At 51.8% G+C, this 14,680-nt stretch overlaps 3 protein-coding genes across 3 annotated transcripts; 1 reads left to right on the top strand and 2 right to left on the bottom strand.

The window, feature by feature from the left end:
* Positions 1-597: 597 nt before the first annotated feature.
* On the top strand, positions 598-1,850 carry CPR6_1 (peptidyl-prolyl cis-trans isomerase cpr6; the record flags this gene model as incomplete). Its single annotated transcript, XM_007816666.2, has 3 exons — positions 598-822; positions 891-1,017; positions 1,090-1,850. The coding sequence occupies 3 exons, from the start codon at positions 598-600 to the stop codon at positions 1,848-1,850; spliced, it is 1,113 nt and encodes a 370-aa protein (XP_007814857.2).
* Positions 1,851-1,912: 62 nt separating this feature from the next.
* On the bottom strand, positions 1,913-7,050 carry BUD2_1 (GTPase activating factor). Its single transcript, XM_007816665.2, has one exon. The coding sequence runs from the start codon at positions 6,186-6,188 to the stop codon at positions 2,376-2,378; it is 3,813 nt and encodes a 1,270-aa protein (XP_007814856.2). The 5' UTR covers positions 6,189-7,050; the 3' UTR covers positions 1,913-2,375.
* Positions 7,051-10,898: 3,848 nt separating this feature from the next.
* Positions 10,899-13,043, bottom strand: J3458_005854 (uncharacterized protein). The gene has a single exon (XM_007816664.2). The coding sequence runs from the start codon at positions 12,675-12,677 to the stop codon at positions 11,538-11,540; it is 1,140 nt and encodes a 379-aa protein (XP_007814855.2). The 5' UTR covers positions 12,678-13,043; the 3' UTR covers positions 10,899-11,537.
* Between the last annotated feature and the right edge of the window lie 1,637 nt (positions 13,044-14,680).

The following is a 14,680-nucleotide window of genomic DNA, read 5'->3' as shown; positions in this document are numbered from 1 at the left end:
TATCTGCAATTTTTCCCGTCTCGATTCTTCCTTGACGTCCGGCCAGGTCATCTGCCACACCCTCCTCTGTAAGTTGCCGCTTCCTCTGCTCGTTGGTTTCACAACTTCGCGCGTCCCCTTCGCCGCCCGACGACACTCTCGCCCTTCTATTCCACACACGTCGAGGCAAACCGTTTTGTCGTCCACATGCCGCCTAGTCACTCGCGGTATCCGAATCCACCAAAAGCGCCCCTTGCCTCTTTTCTCGGCAACATTGCGTTTGGTTCCGAGGCCCAGGCCATTCAAGCACGCAGCCGCGCACCATTTAAGACCATTTAAGACCCCCGAGCTCTCAGCTCTGAGCTCACTCAATCCTGCGACCTAAGATAACCCCGCATATTCAAAGGTCAGCATTACTTTCCATTTGAACACCTGTGCTGACACTCATTTCCAGCTGACTCGTGTGTGCCTCCAAGTGCCACTGGTGCTCTTTATTTCTTCTGGATTTTCCTCCAAGACTCGCCTTGAAACCAGAGATAGCTTTGTCTGGTCCTCTCCCTCAGGTTTAAATCATCTACCTAGTTTACTCGGAGACATCCGCCCACTAAATCATTCATCATGACTACTGAAGCCCCCGCCAGACCTCGTGTCTTTTTTGACATCTCTATTGGCGGCAAAGCCGCCGGCCGCATTACAATGGAACTTTATTCCGACTTGGTTCCCAAGACGGTTGAGAACTTCAGGTGTCTCTGCACAGGTGAGAAGGGCACTGGCAAGTCTGGGAAGCCCCTGCACTACAAGGGCTCCGCCTTTCACCGAGTGATTAAGCAGTTCATGATTCAGGTAAGAATGATGCCTTGACACATGACTCCGAGTACCTCCTGTGTATATGAGTGTGCTAATTATGCTAGGGTGGTGACTTTACTGCTGGTGACGGCACTGGTGGCGAGTCTATCTACGGCAGCAAATTTGAAGACGAAGCCTTCCCTTTGAAGCATGAGAAACCATTCCTCCTTTCGATGGCCAATGCTGGTCCTAGTACGTTCTATTCGGATCCCATGGTTGCTTTTGCTACTCCATTGGCCAGCTTGCGATATTAACCAAGGGCAGATACCAATGGTTCTCAGTTCTTCATTACCACCGTCCCTACTCCCCACCTCGATGGCAAGCATGTTGTGTTTGGTGAAGTCTTGAACGGAAAATCTCTTGTCCGCCAAATCGAGAACCTCCAGACGGAGGCCGGTGACAAGCCCGTCAAGGAGGCCCTCATTGCCGACTGCGGTGAACTTACCGGTGAGGAGGCTCAGAAAGCCGATGTCAAGCAGCCTGATGCCATGGGCGATCCCCACGAGGATTACCCCGAGGACTGCAATATCGAACTTGACGCCAAGACCATTCTCAAGATCGCCACTGACTGTAAGGACTTTGGAAACAAGGCCTTCAAGGCCGGGAACCTCAACGTGGGTATAGAAAAGTACGAAAAGGGCCTTCGATACCTCAACGAGGACCCAGACCTGGACAACGAACCCGCCTCCACCAAGCAAAGCCTTGACGCTCTCCGATTCTCGCTGAACAACAACTCGGCCCTGCTCAGCGTCAAGCTCGAATCCTGGGACGACGCTATCCGCCACGCCACCTCTGCTCTCAACGTCCCCGGTGCTTCTGACGCTGACCGTGCCAAGGCTTTCTATCGTCGTGGTGTAGCTCACGTACGCGCTAAGGACGAGGAGGCTGCTCTCAAGGATCTCGAGGAGGCAAGCAAGTTGGCCCCCAATGATGCCGCGGTTGCCAGGGAACTTGCTCATGTCAAGGCCAAGGCTACCGCAAGAGCGGCGAAGGAAAAGGCTGCGTTTAAGAAATTCTTTTCGTGAGGGGCGATGTATAGATTTTGTAAATGATGACGAGAATCTCGTCTGAGATGTACTTCTGAGACTTACATAAAAGTAAAATGCGATTGAGGCCAACTCTTTGACATATTGACGCCCGGAAGTATGTGATGGCGAATTCGACGCTGGGATAAAAAGAACTGACCCACTTGTATAAAAATTGAACGCTTGCCTAGCCATGCTGCTGTGTTCTGGCACTACGCTGCAGCCTTTTTTTGAATGGTATTTAAATGTGCGGTATTTTGGCAGGCACATCTCCTGCTAATCATACACAGACCTCATATTATTCTAATCATTGGCCATCACCTCTGAGAGCACAGAGTAAGCGTCTGTTGAATGATATATTTCCTATGTGCCACGCCAGTACTCCCTCCCTTCAACACAACACAACGCTGGCCACCTACCCAAAATGCATGTCCGAGCAATGCCAGTTCGACACTGTAAAAAAAAAAAAAAAAAAGGTGAAATAAAGAAAATGGGTTAGCCGTGGTCATGACTCAAACAGAGACGTTATCTGGATCCCTTTGCATCAGGGCTCTCTGCCCGCCCGCCGATCCTCATGATGCCGTTCAATATAGTTCTGCCCACTTTGCCGTTCTTGCTGCTCTTGGTGGTACTTCCCATGCCGCTCACTTGGCGTAGCCCACCGGCCTTTCTGTACTCGAGGCCGTCTCTGCCACGGCGCCATTCTTTGCTTTTGCGGCGGGATCCGCTTTCGTCGCCGCCGTCGCTACCTGAGCTGTCCGGTGGTCGGTCATCGCCTGACGTGGATGGTAGGGAGTAGGGGACGCTGAGGGATTCTATAAGAGTGGCCTGTTCGAGCGACTCGGCAAGTTGTTCGGCCACGCCTCGAGATGCTGCATTTGCTGCGCGTGTACGCTCAACTTGGGCTAAGCAGGCGTCGGCGCGCTTCTGTAGACCGGTGCATAACTCGTTGAAGATGAGGAGCTCGCCGTCTGCCTGGCCCTTCTTGACGTCTTCGGGGCGTGAGTCTACCCATATACGAACCAGGCTAGCGAAGCTACGCGCATGGTCGATCAGATATGGTAAACTGGGGAATCCTTCCTTGGCTGCAGAGCCCAAGCGACCTAGTATAGTGATGGGTGTGCTGTAGGCAGCCGGAACGCTCTTCACACCGCCCCGTTCAGCAGGGATGCCGCATACTTGGTCAATATAGTCGCGGAATACGGGACGCTGGGTAGTCAGAAACCTGTTCATGGGCTCCATCCATTCTTCGCGTTTGCCAAAAGTGGACATGTTGGACATCTTTTGCAGCACCTTTGCGATCAGGGTCAATGTTCGCTGAGCCCGCGGCTGGGGATGGTCTCGCAGCAGACCAAATAGTTTGGGTGACAAGATTGCAGGGCAAATGAAGCGAAGGAATAAGAAACCGGACACGGCAGTATAGGAAACCGTTCGAAGGAAATCGCCATAGCGGTCCTCAGCAACAGCTCGAATATACTTCAAAATGTGCCGTAGCTCACTTGGCAAGGAATGCGCCGACTTCGCAATGCAGTGCCATACTTCCGTAGTATACTGTATCAGTCGATTCCACCTCTGGTCGATGTCTGTACCACTGCAATTGGACAGTCTACTAGTATCAACCTCACAGTCGGGATTCAACTCATTGATCTCAGCAATCTTTTCCTGTAACACCTCTTCCAGGTATTCCATGCCCAAGCGCCGCATATGAAACTCAAGGGATTGTGTGAGCAAAGTATTTCCTCGGAACAGCAAATTGGCTTCACCAGCAAGTGATTTGCTCATGTCTCTGACAATCAGCTCCCGCTCATTGGCGAACTCAATCGACTCATTAGACTTTAAACGGTTGCTGAATCGAAATTTTTTCATCGAAGTCGCATTTCCGATGCCGTCAATTTCATCCTCGACCAGGGCCATGAGCCAATCGGCCGCATGGCCAGAGGCTTGGAATATATTGAGAAAGCTCTCGGACAGGCGGCGCAACTGACCGGGTAAGGATGCTGATATCATCGTCGTCAAACCCGATGTGAATCGGTGAAGAATTTCGGATAGTGGTTCGTACTCGACGGCAAGTAGTGCGATTTGTTCCGCATGGGAAATTTTAATCAACATGGAACCAATCGGCTGCTGCTTGTCATCTATGATCTGCAGCCAATCCTCATGATCTTTGCCTCGTTGAAGTTTATCCAGGGCAATGTGCACAGTTCCGTACAATGATTCCTGGCTCGGCCCAGGGCGCACCGCCCCAGATCCTGTCGATGCCGTATCAGGAGCGCCATCAGTCCGCTTCAAGACAACAGATACCTCCTGTACGGTATGCGGCAAGTCGACAAACTCGCAGTCTTCTCTCCAATATGGATTTTTGGTTGCCAGCTTCGTCGTGGTTCTCGCTCTGACTTCGCCGTCTAAAATTACTTCGGCGACATAATTACCAACCAAAGGATCTTGCCCAGTTCTGAAAGGCTTCTCATATATATGTGCTTCTAGACCGGCAGGCCAGGCTTTAACTTTTGCTTCCGTTACTCGTACACCAATAGTCTTTTCTATTCGGAATGTCTCTTCACAAGTTTTCTCCTCTAAATCGGCCACTTCCCGGATGGATTCTTGATCGTTGGCGTCCAACGTATATAACTCTGGCACTGCGAACGCCCGAAGCAATACGAACCACACCTCGAACTGTACGCGATTGTCCAGAGCCAAATAAACAGGCCTGAATATGGATATTTTTGTCGCCGTGCTAGAGTATATTGGGAAAACTGCGAGACAAAACTCCTCGTCCAGTACCGTGTGGTCAAGTTGCTGAATGGCACATCTCGACAGCTGTGACAGTTGTATGACACACAGAGGCGAGATATCGTTTTCTAGGAGCAATTTCAGTTCACCGTTGTCTTGGAGAATGCTAGATATTGTTCTCCAAGTTGCACCTGGTGATAGGGCGCCTCTGGTGGATGATCGCTGGACTAGGTCGTTGGCGGAACCTGTAGAGCCCTTATCCCACAGCAAAATAGTTCCAACTTTGATAATAGTTGCAGCTTTGGAACCTTCTGCTGTCATTCCTGTCTTGTGGATGGGTGGTCCAACAATGCCGGCGGGGCTGTTGTTCCCAGCACCATTTTGCGCTCTTGGTGCCAAGGGTCTTGTTTGCTGCCAGCATAAGAATGCAGCAAGCCACAAATTCCATTCTTCAGGAGCCACAGGTCGCAAATATATTTCAGTTGTAGGGCCTGTGGCAAGGAGCTCGAGGCAATCCTTCCCATCACCAGGATGGTTGGTGGGAAGAACGATACAGCCACGGAGGTCGGAAATGAGGGTGGTGAAGAACGGCCCTGCCTGGCCCGAATTGTACATGAGGCACCCCTTTTCGTCATCGATATAGGCAATACCACTGTGCCAAACACCGTGGTCGCCCTCCGTTTGATACACAATTTCGCCCCGCATTCGGCCACCAAGTGTCTTCATCAACATGATCAACTTGGTGGGTTCAGGGACATCAATAGGCAATGGAAATGAGTCAACAGAAGGAGACGGGGTGGGGACTGGTGAGGAAGGTCGAGATGCTTGTCGTTTTAATAGTCGTTTGCCAGACCTCTTCTCCTTGGACTTTGACGGTGTTTGTGGCGTAGACGGCTCCTGGAGCCGGGAAACATTTGTCGATGCGTAGCCGATAGACTCATTTGCAGGAACTAGGGAACGTTGGTCATCGAGGAGTGGTTGTGACCCAGATGAGCTGACACTACCAACCCTATGTCTTTGGTCAGTTACCGTTGGCGTTCGTTGCGGCATTAGCATGGCTGCATCCAATGTCCTTGTTCGAGGTCGTATTGGCGCACTGGGGTGTCTCTGCTGTTGCTGGAGTTGAGCCCCTTGCTGAGTGCTAGCTTGCAACGACAGAGGGGATGCTGCGGAATCGGGCCCGTCGTAAGAATTGTCGTCAAGATTGTCACTAAACAACACTATGCCTTGTCGCCGACTTGCGCTCCTTGGAACAGTCAAGGAAGAAACATGCTGCGTATCGCGAGGCATTGCCAGTGCCGAGCTGTCAAGTGCACTTGCGCCAAGCCGGCGGGCATCTGATGAGTTGTCTGGGGTTGTAGAGCGCATACTACTGCTTGTTTCCGGTTCGAATGCCGCGCGCAGAGACGACGCGGCGGCCACCGCAGCAGCAGAAGGATGCAAATCGGCCGCATCGGGCGCCGCATCTACAGGCGGCGAAGGAGGTGGGACAGTAGGTTGCTTGGGACTCTGGAGAGTGTCACGGATCTGCGATGGCTGCTTGTCTCCAGAGTCGCTACCGGCGTCGGTAGGGTGTGGTTTTTGTCTTTCCATATCTATTGATGACATTACTATGCCATTTCCTGGTCCCGATCGACGGCTGATGCTACATTGAGAGTTCGTGGTGCCCTTTTGATTCTACCTCGCGAATCTCTTCAAGGGTGCGCCCTTCTTTTGTTCCCGGTACGTTTGCAATCCTCGGAATCGCGGGAGCATGTGAAACTGGAGTTGCCAATGTGCGCCACGGCGATTGTATTCCTGTGAGAGCAGCAGAAACCCAGACAATAAGCCCAAGAGTAGGCAGGTAAGCTCGTTGGCTGTTGAGTGACGGGTCAAGCCCTTTGCCCCGCGCCTGGTGATTCTGAGCGTTGTGCTTTTGTATAGCCGCGGTCAGCATCGAGCAGCCATTCTATGCGACAGAGTAACGATGCGTGGTCTGTATAGGGGACGAGTCCTCCCAGCGCAAGAGTCAGCGACGGCAGTTGGCTATATGGCGGAGATTCCAGGTTGTATACGACGGCTTCGCAAACAGGGCTTGGAGTGGAAGGGTAACTGTCCGCCAGACAACGGTGTCAGGACCGGAACCGAAGTTTGGTGTATACCTGGGTATCTTTAGTTCTCGCCCCGCGGAAAGCTGGCCTCACTTCTGGACGGCCGGGTTCCAAGTCTAGCCGGCTGGAGCTCGTGCCAAGCGAGGGCACGGGCAGCTTTAAGCTCAACAGGCCAATTTACGGCGTGGACTTCAGGTGTGCGGAGAGAGGGCTGGTCGGCAGCAGGCCAGCATGATTCTGTACGTATGTGTGGTGGATTCGACAGGTCGGTTCCTTGCAGTGTCGTCGGTCGGGGGCGGCGTATGCAGCAGGATGAAGTGGTCGAATGGGTGACAGAGACGGTGTTGGTGACGGTAGTTGAATGCGAACTTGGGAAACTTGGGGGGATGAGGGCGGGGAACTCGCGAGTACATTGGCGGGCTGGAGGAGTGGCGTGGTGCACATGTACCGCCTTGGAACTATCTGGTGCCCGGGCGCTTAAGTGGGTATGAGGAACTGATCAAGTTGGAAGGTGCAAGTCAGGCACCGTGTACTCCGTACATTATGTACCTCTGACCGAAGTACGTTCCGTGCAGCAAGCAACTGCTCCTTAACGAGCACGTAACCAACGCTGGGATGACAGGTGGGGCTACTCTGGACCACATTATGAGTCTAGGACAACAGTCCGTGCCGTATTATATATACGTCTAGTTGTGATTGCCTGTACTGGGCAAGTCATGGCGCCGACTACATTTGGCCAGGCACTGGCATAGTGCGTACTTACGTAAGTAAGTATGGCGGCTAGGTACGGACCAGACTGTAAAGCGGCCGGCGCTGTTGCTCTCTCATTTCATGTGCTCACAAAGGACAAGTGCAGAGAAGCCAGCATTGAAGACCGCCAGCCTTCTCAAAGATGTCACTTGAGCAGTCTGCATGTCGATCTTCCAAGACTCACCAGATGTCATGGGCCTGGAGGCTGGGTTAGCCTGTCGCTTCCAACGAACCATGTGCTCCCACTGACCTTTGGGACTTCAGCTGGCTGTCAATGTCTTTTCTTGACCCTTGTCGCGAGATTGCTAGATCTGCGAGATTGCATCGTAACATGGCCGTCATACCTCCGAGATCAGCAGCTACTTACCTACAGGTAGGTAGGTAACTACTTGTATACTACACTCGAAACCTTGAGCAAGCACCCCGATTATACAGACATCGACCCTGCTCTACTTGTAAGGAACTGGCGGCAAACAAGACTCTGCTCAGCCCTGGTGGTGGCTTTGTTGTCGGTCCGTCTACAAACCCCTAGCACGAGAACCTGTGTACTTTATTCGCTCTGACTTTTCTTTCAGTATCAGGTACGGAGTAGTACATCTCTCAGGAAGGTGGTCGTTGCCGGCAAGAAGCGCGCTGTTTTTTTTCTGTCCGCCATCTTCAGCATGTCGCTCGCTACCCCATCACACGCCGTAATACCGAGTCCGCTTGTCTCACCACAGACATTGTGTCGTACAGGACGATCCAGGTACCCCACCCCTGTGCCATGGATCTGGTAAATTGGCAACCATTATCCATGGACGATGCAGTACGGTGTACGAAGTCCACACCCCTCTCCAAAACTCTTTTCCGCATCGCTCTTCAACTCCCGATCCGATATAGCATATGGATCTTTTTCGTGAAGATTACGGAGTACTAGTTGTGGATTCTGGGGCACGAAGCTCAAGTGGGTCGATGAAGCTCTGACAGACATCAATCTGGACTCTCAACTTTGTCAAGACCTCGCAAAAGAGCGGGGGCTGAAAGGAACAGCCAGTATCCGCCGACCATGGAAATGGCGTCAAGCTCTCTGTTGACGGTCAGGCAGCTGATCGGGAGGCAGACTGTGGCTGTTTCTTGTTAAATGCCTCTTTTCTTTACTCAGATGCCTACTGATCTCGACCCGGCTCAAGGCCCCAACGGTGCGACCCCTGTCCAGAAATGAACTTCATCCATCGATTCATCATGTAAGATTATTGACGCGTTACATCATACAGGCGTTTCTCGCATGTACATACTCAAGGCCCCACTCCCGTTAATGCCTGCTTGGTGACTGTCACGACCCAGAGAGCCGGGACGCGGTGCAGCCTCATGCCTCATCCTTCATGACAGGTTAGGCGTTATAGCCATGCTAGGTTGAAATTTGTGCTTCTCATACATATCAAAGACGTATTTGCTATGTTTTGGGGCTCCCCAGCTACTGTTGTACGGAGTGGGAGCAATCAAATGCCTCAGCTCCCACGGTACGAAGTACGCCGACCTAATCTCTCAGGCATTTCAAGGCTTGCAGCGCAGGCCTAGCGGTTTGAAGTCCGTCTCATTTCCGGTTACGCCTGCACATGGTTCCAAATTTCTCCGTACGGGCATGCGGAAGTGTCTGCCGGCTACCCTCTTTTAGTTCCATTGGTAACTAATGAACTGCGTGGACGATTCATCCAGGCAACGGACTCGGTGCATGGCGCAGCTTGTTATACGTTAAATTCTGGACTAGGCGTATGTCATCCAAGACAAAGCGTCAGTTCAGAGCAAACACACCCACAATTGTTACGACCAGCATTTTCATAAGTCAGACATGTCTCTTCTCTTTGCCTTGCCCGAAAACAGACACCGGATTTTCTTGTTCAATTGCAACGTTGGCACACCATGTGTGTTCCCGTTTCATGTTTCATGCTCATGCTGTCGGCCCTTTTGCCCTTATAACCCGACCACATAACTCTAGACCACAGCCTCGGCGCCAAATCTTAGACCTTATCCTCGAATTCCTGGTACTCAATCTGCCATCAGTCTGCCATGGTGAAGTATTCAGTGCCTCCGGGTCTAACGGGGGAATGGCCACGCACCACAGTAGTCGTGACTCGAAAGCCCTTGCCAAGCTCCAGTACGACGGCATCCCGATACCTTACAGCTTCTTCGGACTGTTCATGTAGCGAAGGCTTGTGCATTTTGGCGCAAGCATGGCTTATTTACGGGAGCAGAACTACGCCGACGGCTTACAGTCAAGCGGTGGCTTGGGGGGCGGCACGTTGAGCGAGGAAATTCATCCTCGAATCAAGGCATCCAGGTCAGCCGCATCAGATGTTGCCAGATGCGCCTGGTGATTGATCTACATGACAAGACTTGCAGCGGCATATGTATGACTCGTCCCAAGACACAGCCACACCCCTGAGGTCATGACTTTCTTCCACTAAATGTCTTGGAGCCCTCAAACGTATTTTCTCGGCTGGTACTGGCTAATGCGCCATGGCGAGCAAAATGCATTGTTGTGTCAGAATATTCTAGCTGGCCGGGTGTAACCGAATTGTAGCCGTGTCTGACACCGGATGGATGGACGGGTTCCCCCTTTATCCTTTTACGCCAACCTAATCCCTGCGGAAGTTTATTCTCAGACGAGCTCCATAAAGCTTTTGCAAAAGTCGGCACGCACACATGCGTGTGTGGGTGATGCGCGGTTGTCTGTTCGAGGTGCACAAAGAGTGGAGTTATATGGAAAGGCAATTGTTACGAGACCAGGCAGGAAGTATGGAGTACGCGCCAATGACCTAGAGAGGCGAAAGCGGCCAAATCGACATATATGTTTTTGTGTGTGTGTGTATATGTGTGTGTGTGTGTGTATATGTGTGTGTGTGTGTGTGTGTGTGTGTGTGTGTGTGTGTGTGTGTGTGTGTGTGTGTGTGTGTGTGTGTGTGTGTGTGTGTACTCCGTATGGTTGCTCAAATTACCGGTTGGTGATTCACCCCAGCTGCCAAGACTCATGATTCCCATCCCTGGGAAACCATTTGGCCGGTATACTTGTATTTGACGAGTGTAAAGCACCCCATGCATTGCTCCAGGAATACCGACCTGGTAGGTGGTTTGGAAGACGTGGCAATGCCATCAAGGATTTCACTTCAGACGCGCCGTCGAGGTTGGCATTCGCCGGCAAACCGCACACCGCATCCCCAGACCGCACGGAAATCCCACCAACCTGACTAGTTCGGCGCATTGGGCAGGCCTCTGCAGATGCCGATGCCGAATCTCATCCAAGCATTGGCCGGGCCCGCCACATCCATCCTGATCTGAGACCAAGTGGCCGTCCCGGCAAGGCATGTTGACTCGTATGCGCAGCGTTTCATGTCCCAGCGGAGTTTTGTTGACCACACTAGAAGAAAAATAAAATGAAATAAAAGAGACATGAAAATCAGCATCTAGTATTTGGGAAACTCGGCTCATGTACAGCCATGTACCGTGCTTTAGAAGATAAATCAGGTAAAAGGAAAACGAATGAATGGATAAAGGGCCAAAAGTCTAATTCCAGCGCTCGGAAACATGCTAGTTGCCGGAGGGTAAAGATATGCGGTTCCGATAGTGCCAATAGATCAAGAGCCTCACCGATTTTTGGTCTACTGGCCACAATCGCGTTTTGACACTGAGAATCTCCCCAAGCAGACTGATGGATGATGACCTCAGCCCCCTTTAATCACTGTGATATCGAGGCAATGCCGTACTGCAAACTTCAATTCCAAAAAGGCCGATCCATTGGTTTTCACACGGCTAATCCCTACATCTTTCTTGGCACCTAACGATATAACAGGGGTTTCATATTGAGTAATATTTGCAGTTTTGCTTCACGCCAGGCATCACACAGCTCTTCCAACTCCCATTTGCCAAAAGATATCACCAAGTTTCGACGCTATTCGCATGCCACCTGCTAGATGATAAAAATAATAAAGAATGTTGTCGGGAAAAAAAAATCCTCCATGAGCCCTCCGGGGACGTGATATCATGGATTGAACAAAAGCGTGACATAAAAAATTATTTGCGCTGCTTTTGTGATATATATTCATCGGCCGTTGTTTTTTTAGTAGCGCAGGTGAGATTGTAGCTATCGAGAACCTGGAGCGTCGAGTGGACTTGTCGGGTTACTTCTTAAACTGCTCAGGTCAGCGCTTCCAGTTCGTCTTAGAGCCTGTCGCATTGTTTCGATATTGAGGTCGCCGCCTGGGGCAGCCAGATTCTGTTGCCCGGGCTTGGGGCTACCAAACGGTTTTCGTGTTGGGCTCATCTCGACTCCCTTCATGCTTCCGGGGTTACTCGTTGGTGGACTTGTTCCCTGCCCTTGGCTGGACACGGGTGATCGGATGGGCGACGGTGATCGATTCAAAGCTGCAGAGGGAAGCGATGTTAATCCCACCATATGAAGGCTGTCCCTCGACCCTGCTCCTCCGGCTTGATTCCCGTGTTCTGCCTGAACAACGTCTGCAAATGAGATGAACGATAGCCGCCGCACGTCGGCAGAATCCAGCGATCCGTAATTGGACGCACTATCCGGAGGGAGGCCAACGCGGTTAGCAAACGAAGCCAGCTCAGCGGCCCATTCAGAGGCCATCTGGTCATACGGTGACGTAAGTACTCCCGAGGCACCCGTGACTGTTACCGAGGCGGGTTGGTGTGACGTGTGTGTTACAATTTCCACTGCGTCGGGATCCAGTTTCTCGTTGGTAATCGCCTCTGAGGCATCGTCGAGGACCGGGGGGATGTAGTTTTCGGTTTGAATGTGAGTCGGAATAGCAGGAGAGTTGGGCTTCAGCACGGTACTGTCCTGTACGTCTCTCTCAAAAATCTGTGAGCCGGCTGGAGACGATACCCGTGGTGAGCTGGAGAGAGCTCGAGCAGGCGATGAGGGGTGCACGAACACACAATGTTCGCCGGTATGCACGCGCGTTGGGGATGCGGCGATCTTTGATGTCGTCGGTGATGTTTTGGATGCTTGTGATGCCACAGGCGACGTAGGCACCGTATCGGAGCCGGTGATCAACGAGCTGCTGCCCTCCTTCTTTTTTCCAAATCCAAAAAGGGACCGTTTCTTGACCTTTGCACCCTTCTGGTTGTCCATGTTGGCATCCGAATCGGTCTCTTTGACAGCATGGGGGGTAGAATCGTCAAAACTGCTATCATCGGCGACGTCACTGCCTCTGGGGAACCGCTCTCCCCTCTTTAGAGTTGGCGATTCGGCAAGACTCATGCTGGCGACAAAACGGGGACAGGGAAAGGGGCGGGAGAAATCCGTATGCTCTTATTTTTCGCACAAGTCAAACTAAGCAGAAATAAGGGGAGACGTTGTGGCAAAGCAGCCCCAACGATCCTTCTGTCTGGTGTGCTGTCAGGGGATGACGACAGTCCTTCGGCCGTCGCCCAATAGAGCCGGGAGCCAGGTCCTGTGCTGCGGGTTGCACGGGCGTGGTCTTTGGGTTGAACACGAGGCGGAGCATCAGCACCAGCAGAAAGGATGCCAAGGCTCGAGGACCAGCAGGCTTTTCAATCTTGTCGACATCAACAAGCTCGAGCGAGGGAGTGCTTCGACAAGAGCACAGAGGGACGAGAAGTTGGCCACTTCACAGAGCTGCAAACGCAAATGAGGGAAGGCATGAGCATGGCATGGCATGGCAATTATGGGCAGGTGACGCACTTTGACTTCGGCGAGCACCTGCCGGGATTGGTCAGGGCTGGCCGAGCAGGGACCAGGACCAGACAAAGACAGATGGGAAGAGGAGGGGTCAATAGGAAATGGCTCCGTCTTCTGCCTCTGGTATTGATTGGATGGTGCACATTGACAAGCAGCGTCGAATGGCAGTCCATCCCTTGACAGGCTTTCAACTGACCATTACCATCATTCGGTTGGCAAGCTGCTTCTTGCAGAGTTCCGGAAGGCTCCTAGCTCCTGCTCCTAGCTGACAAGCTGACGAGCTGACACCAGTTGATCAGATCCGAGACCCGCTCCAACCCGAAGACACACTCGAAGCTTTCCGAAATTGGAACGATGCAACACAGGCATACATCCCTAGGTACACATACATCGAGCTTTCACTTGGCAAAGTTGCTGTCGTCTCCTTCTGACCTCCTACGGCCCGGTACCGTCGACACGTCTACTATCCCTACCAGATCCTGACATGGCCCGTTGACACCAAATGACTTCCGTTAGAGCGACCAATGAAGGGGGACCGAACACTCAAATCCTGCATGGCCTTCGAAACTCACGGTTCCGTGGCTAAGATTACCGAGCAAGCATCTCAAATCCCAGGTGCGACGACGAGTCGACAGGATCGGGGCTCTATCTGGGGTCTAGCGTGTTTGGTGCCGTGGGCCAGGTGGGTTTGGCTATCAAGCTTTTTCATGGAGACTAGTCGTCGTACTTGCTTAATCATGAGGATGCGCAGTCGATCCAGCCTGAGGAGATGAGAGGGTGGGACGGATTAGTTGAGCCACTATTTGTTGTGCAAGATGATGCGGACGCCTTCATGATGCGCTGAGATTCTCCCTTATCAAAGATCAATTTGAGACTGTGGCACCATGTCTTACAAACTGCTTCAGCCAAGGAGGCTGCTCATCTTTCGTACCACACAGATATGTGACGCATCAATACGGATGCCGACGAAATGAAAAAGCAAAAACCAAAGGGCCGAAAAATCCAAGGCTATATTTATCACCTTCAACTCCCCGTCATTACGGAGTACTTCGTCGACCATCTCACTCGAAGCCTTTTCGCAGCACTTAGGGTGGAGTGGGGTGACATCAACCATCAATCATTAACCCTCGGTTCAGAAGCCAGGGTTGCGCTCTCATCTCTCGGGAGCCGCACCTAAAGTGAGCTCAAACATTCCTATAGAGACTGAGAGTTGAGAGACGTTAAACAAACAGTCTGTGCTGTTGGCGTTAGGTATTGGTGAGTCGAGGAAATGTTTATTCCCGGGTGCTCCTTTGAACGGTGTGAATCTTGGAATCAGATGACGATCGATTCTGTATACCGCGTGAGCCGGTATATTGTTATATATTAATCACAGCCCGCGAGTCCGTTTGCCTTTGCGGGAATTTGGCCAACGCCCATCGTTCTACTCAACACAAGTTTGCGGGGTCTATATCACAAGCCAGAACTATGCGTTTACGTTCGTTCATGGAGCTGCTTACGACAAGACTCATCAACATACCTCCCCAGTAAACTTATTCAGCGATTCAGTTCTTACCGAAATC

The sequence above is a fragment of the Metarhizium acridum genome (assembly GCF_019434415.1).
Source record: "Metarhizium acridum strain ARSEF 324 chromosome Unknown scaffold_31, whole genome shotgun sequence".
NCBI classification, from domain to species: domain Eukaryota; kingdom Fungi; phylum Ascomycota; class Sordariomycetes; order Hypocreales; family Clavicipitaceae; genus Metarhizium; species Metarhizium acridum.
The sequence above is the reverse complement of the archived record's forward strand: the minus strand, read 5'-3'. Positions and strand labels throughout refer to the sequence as shown.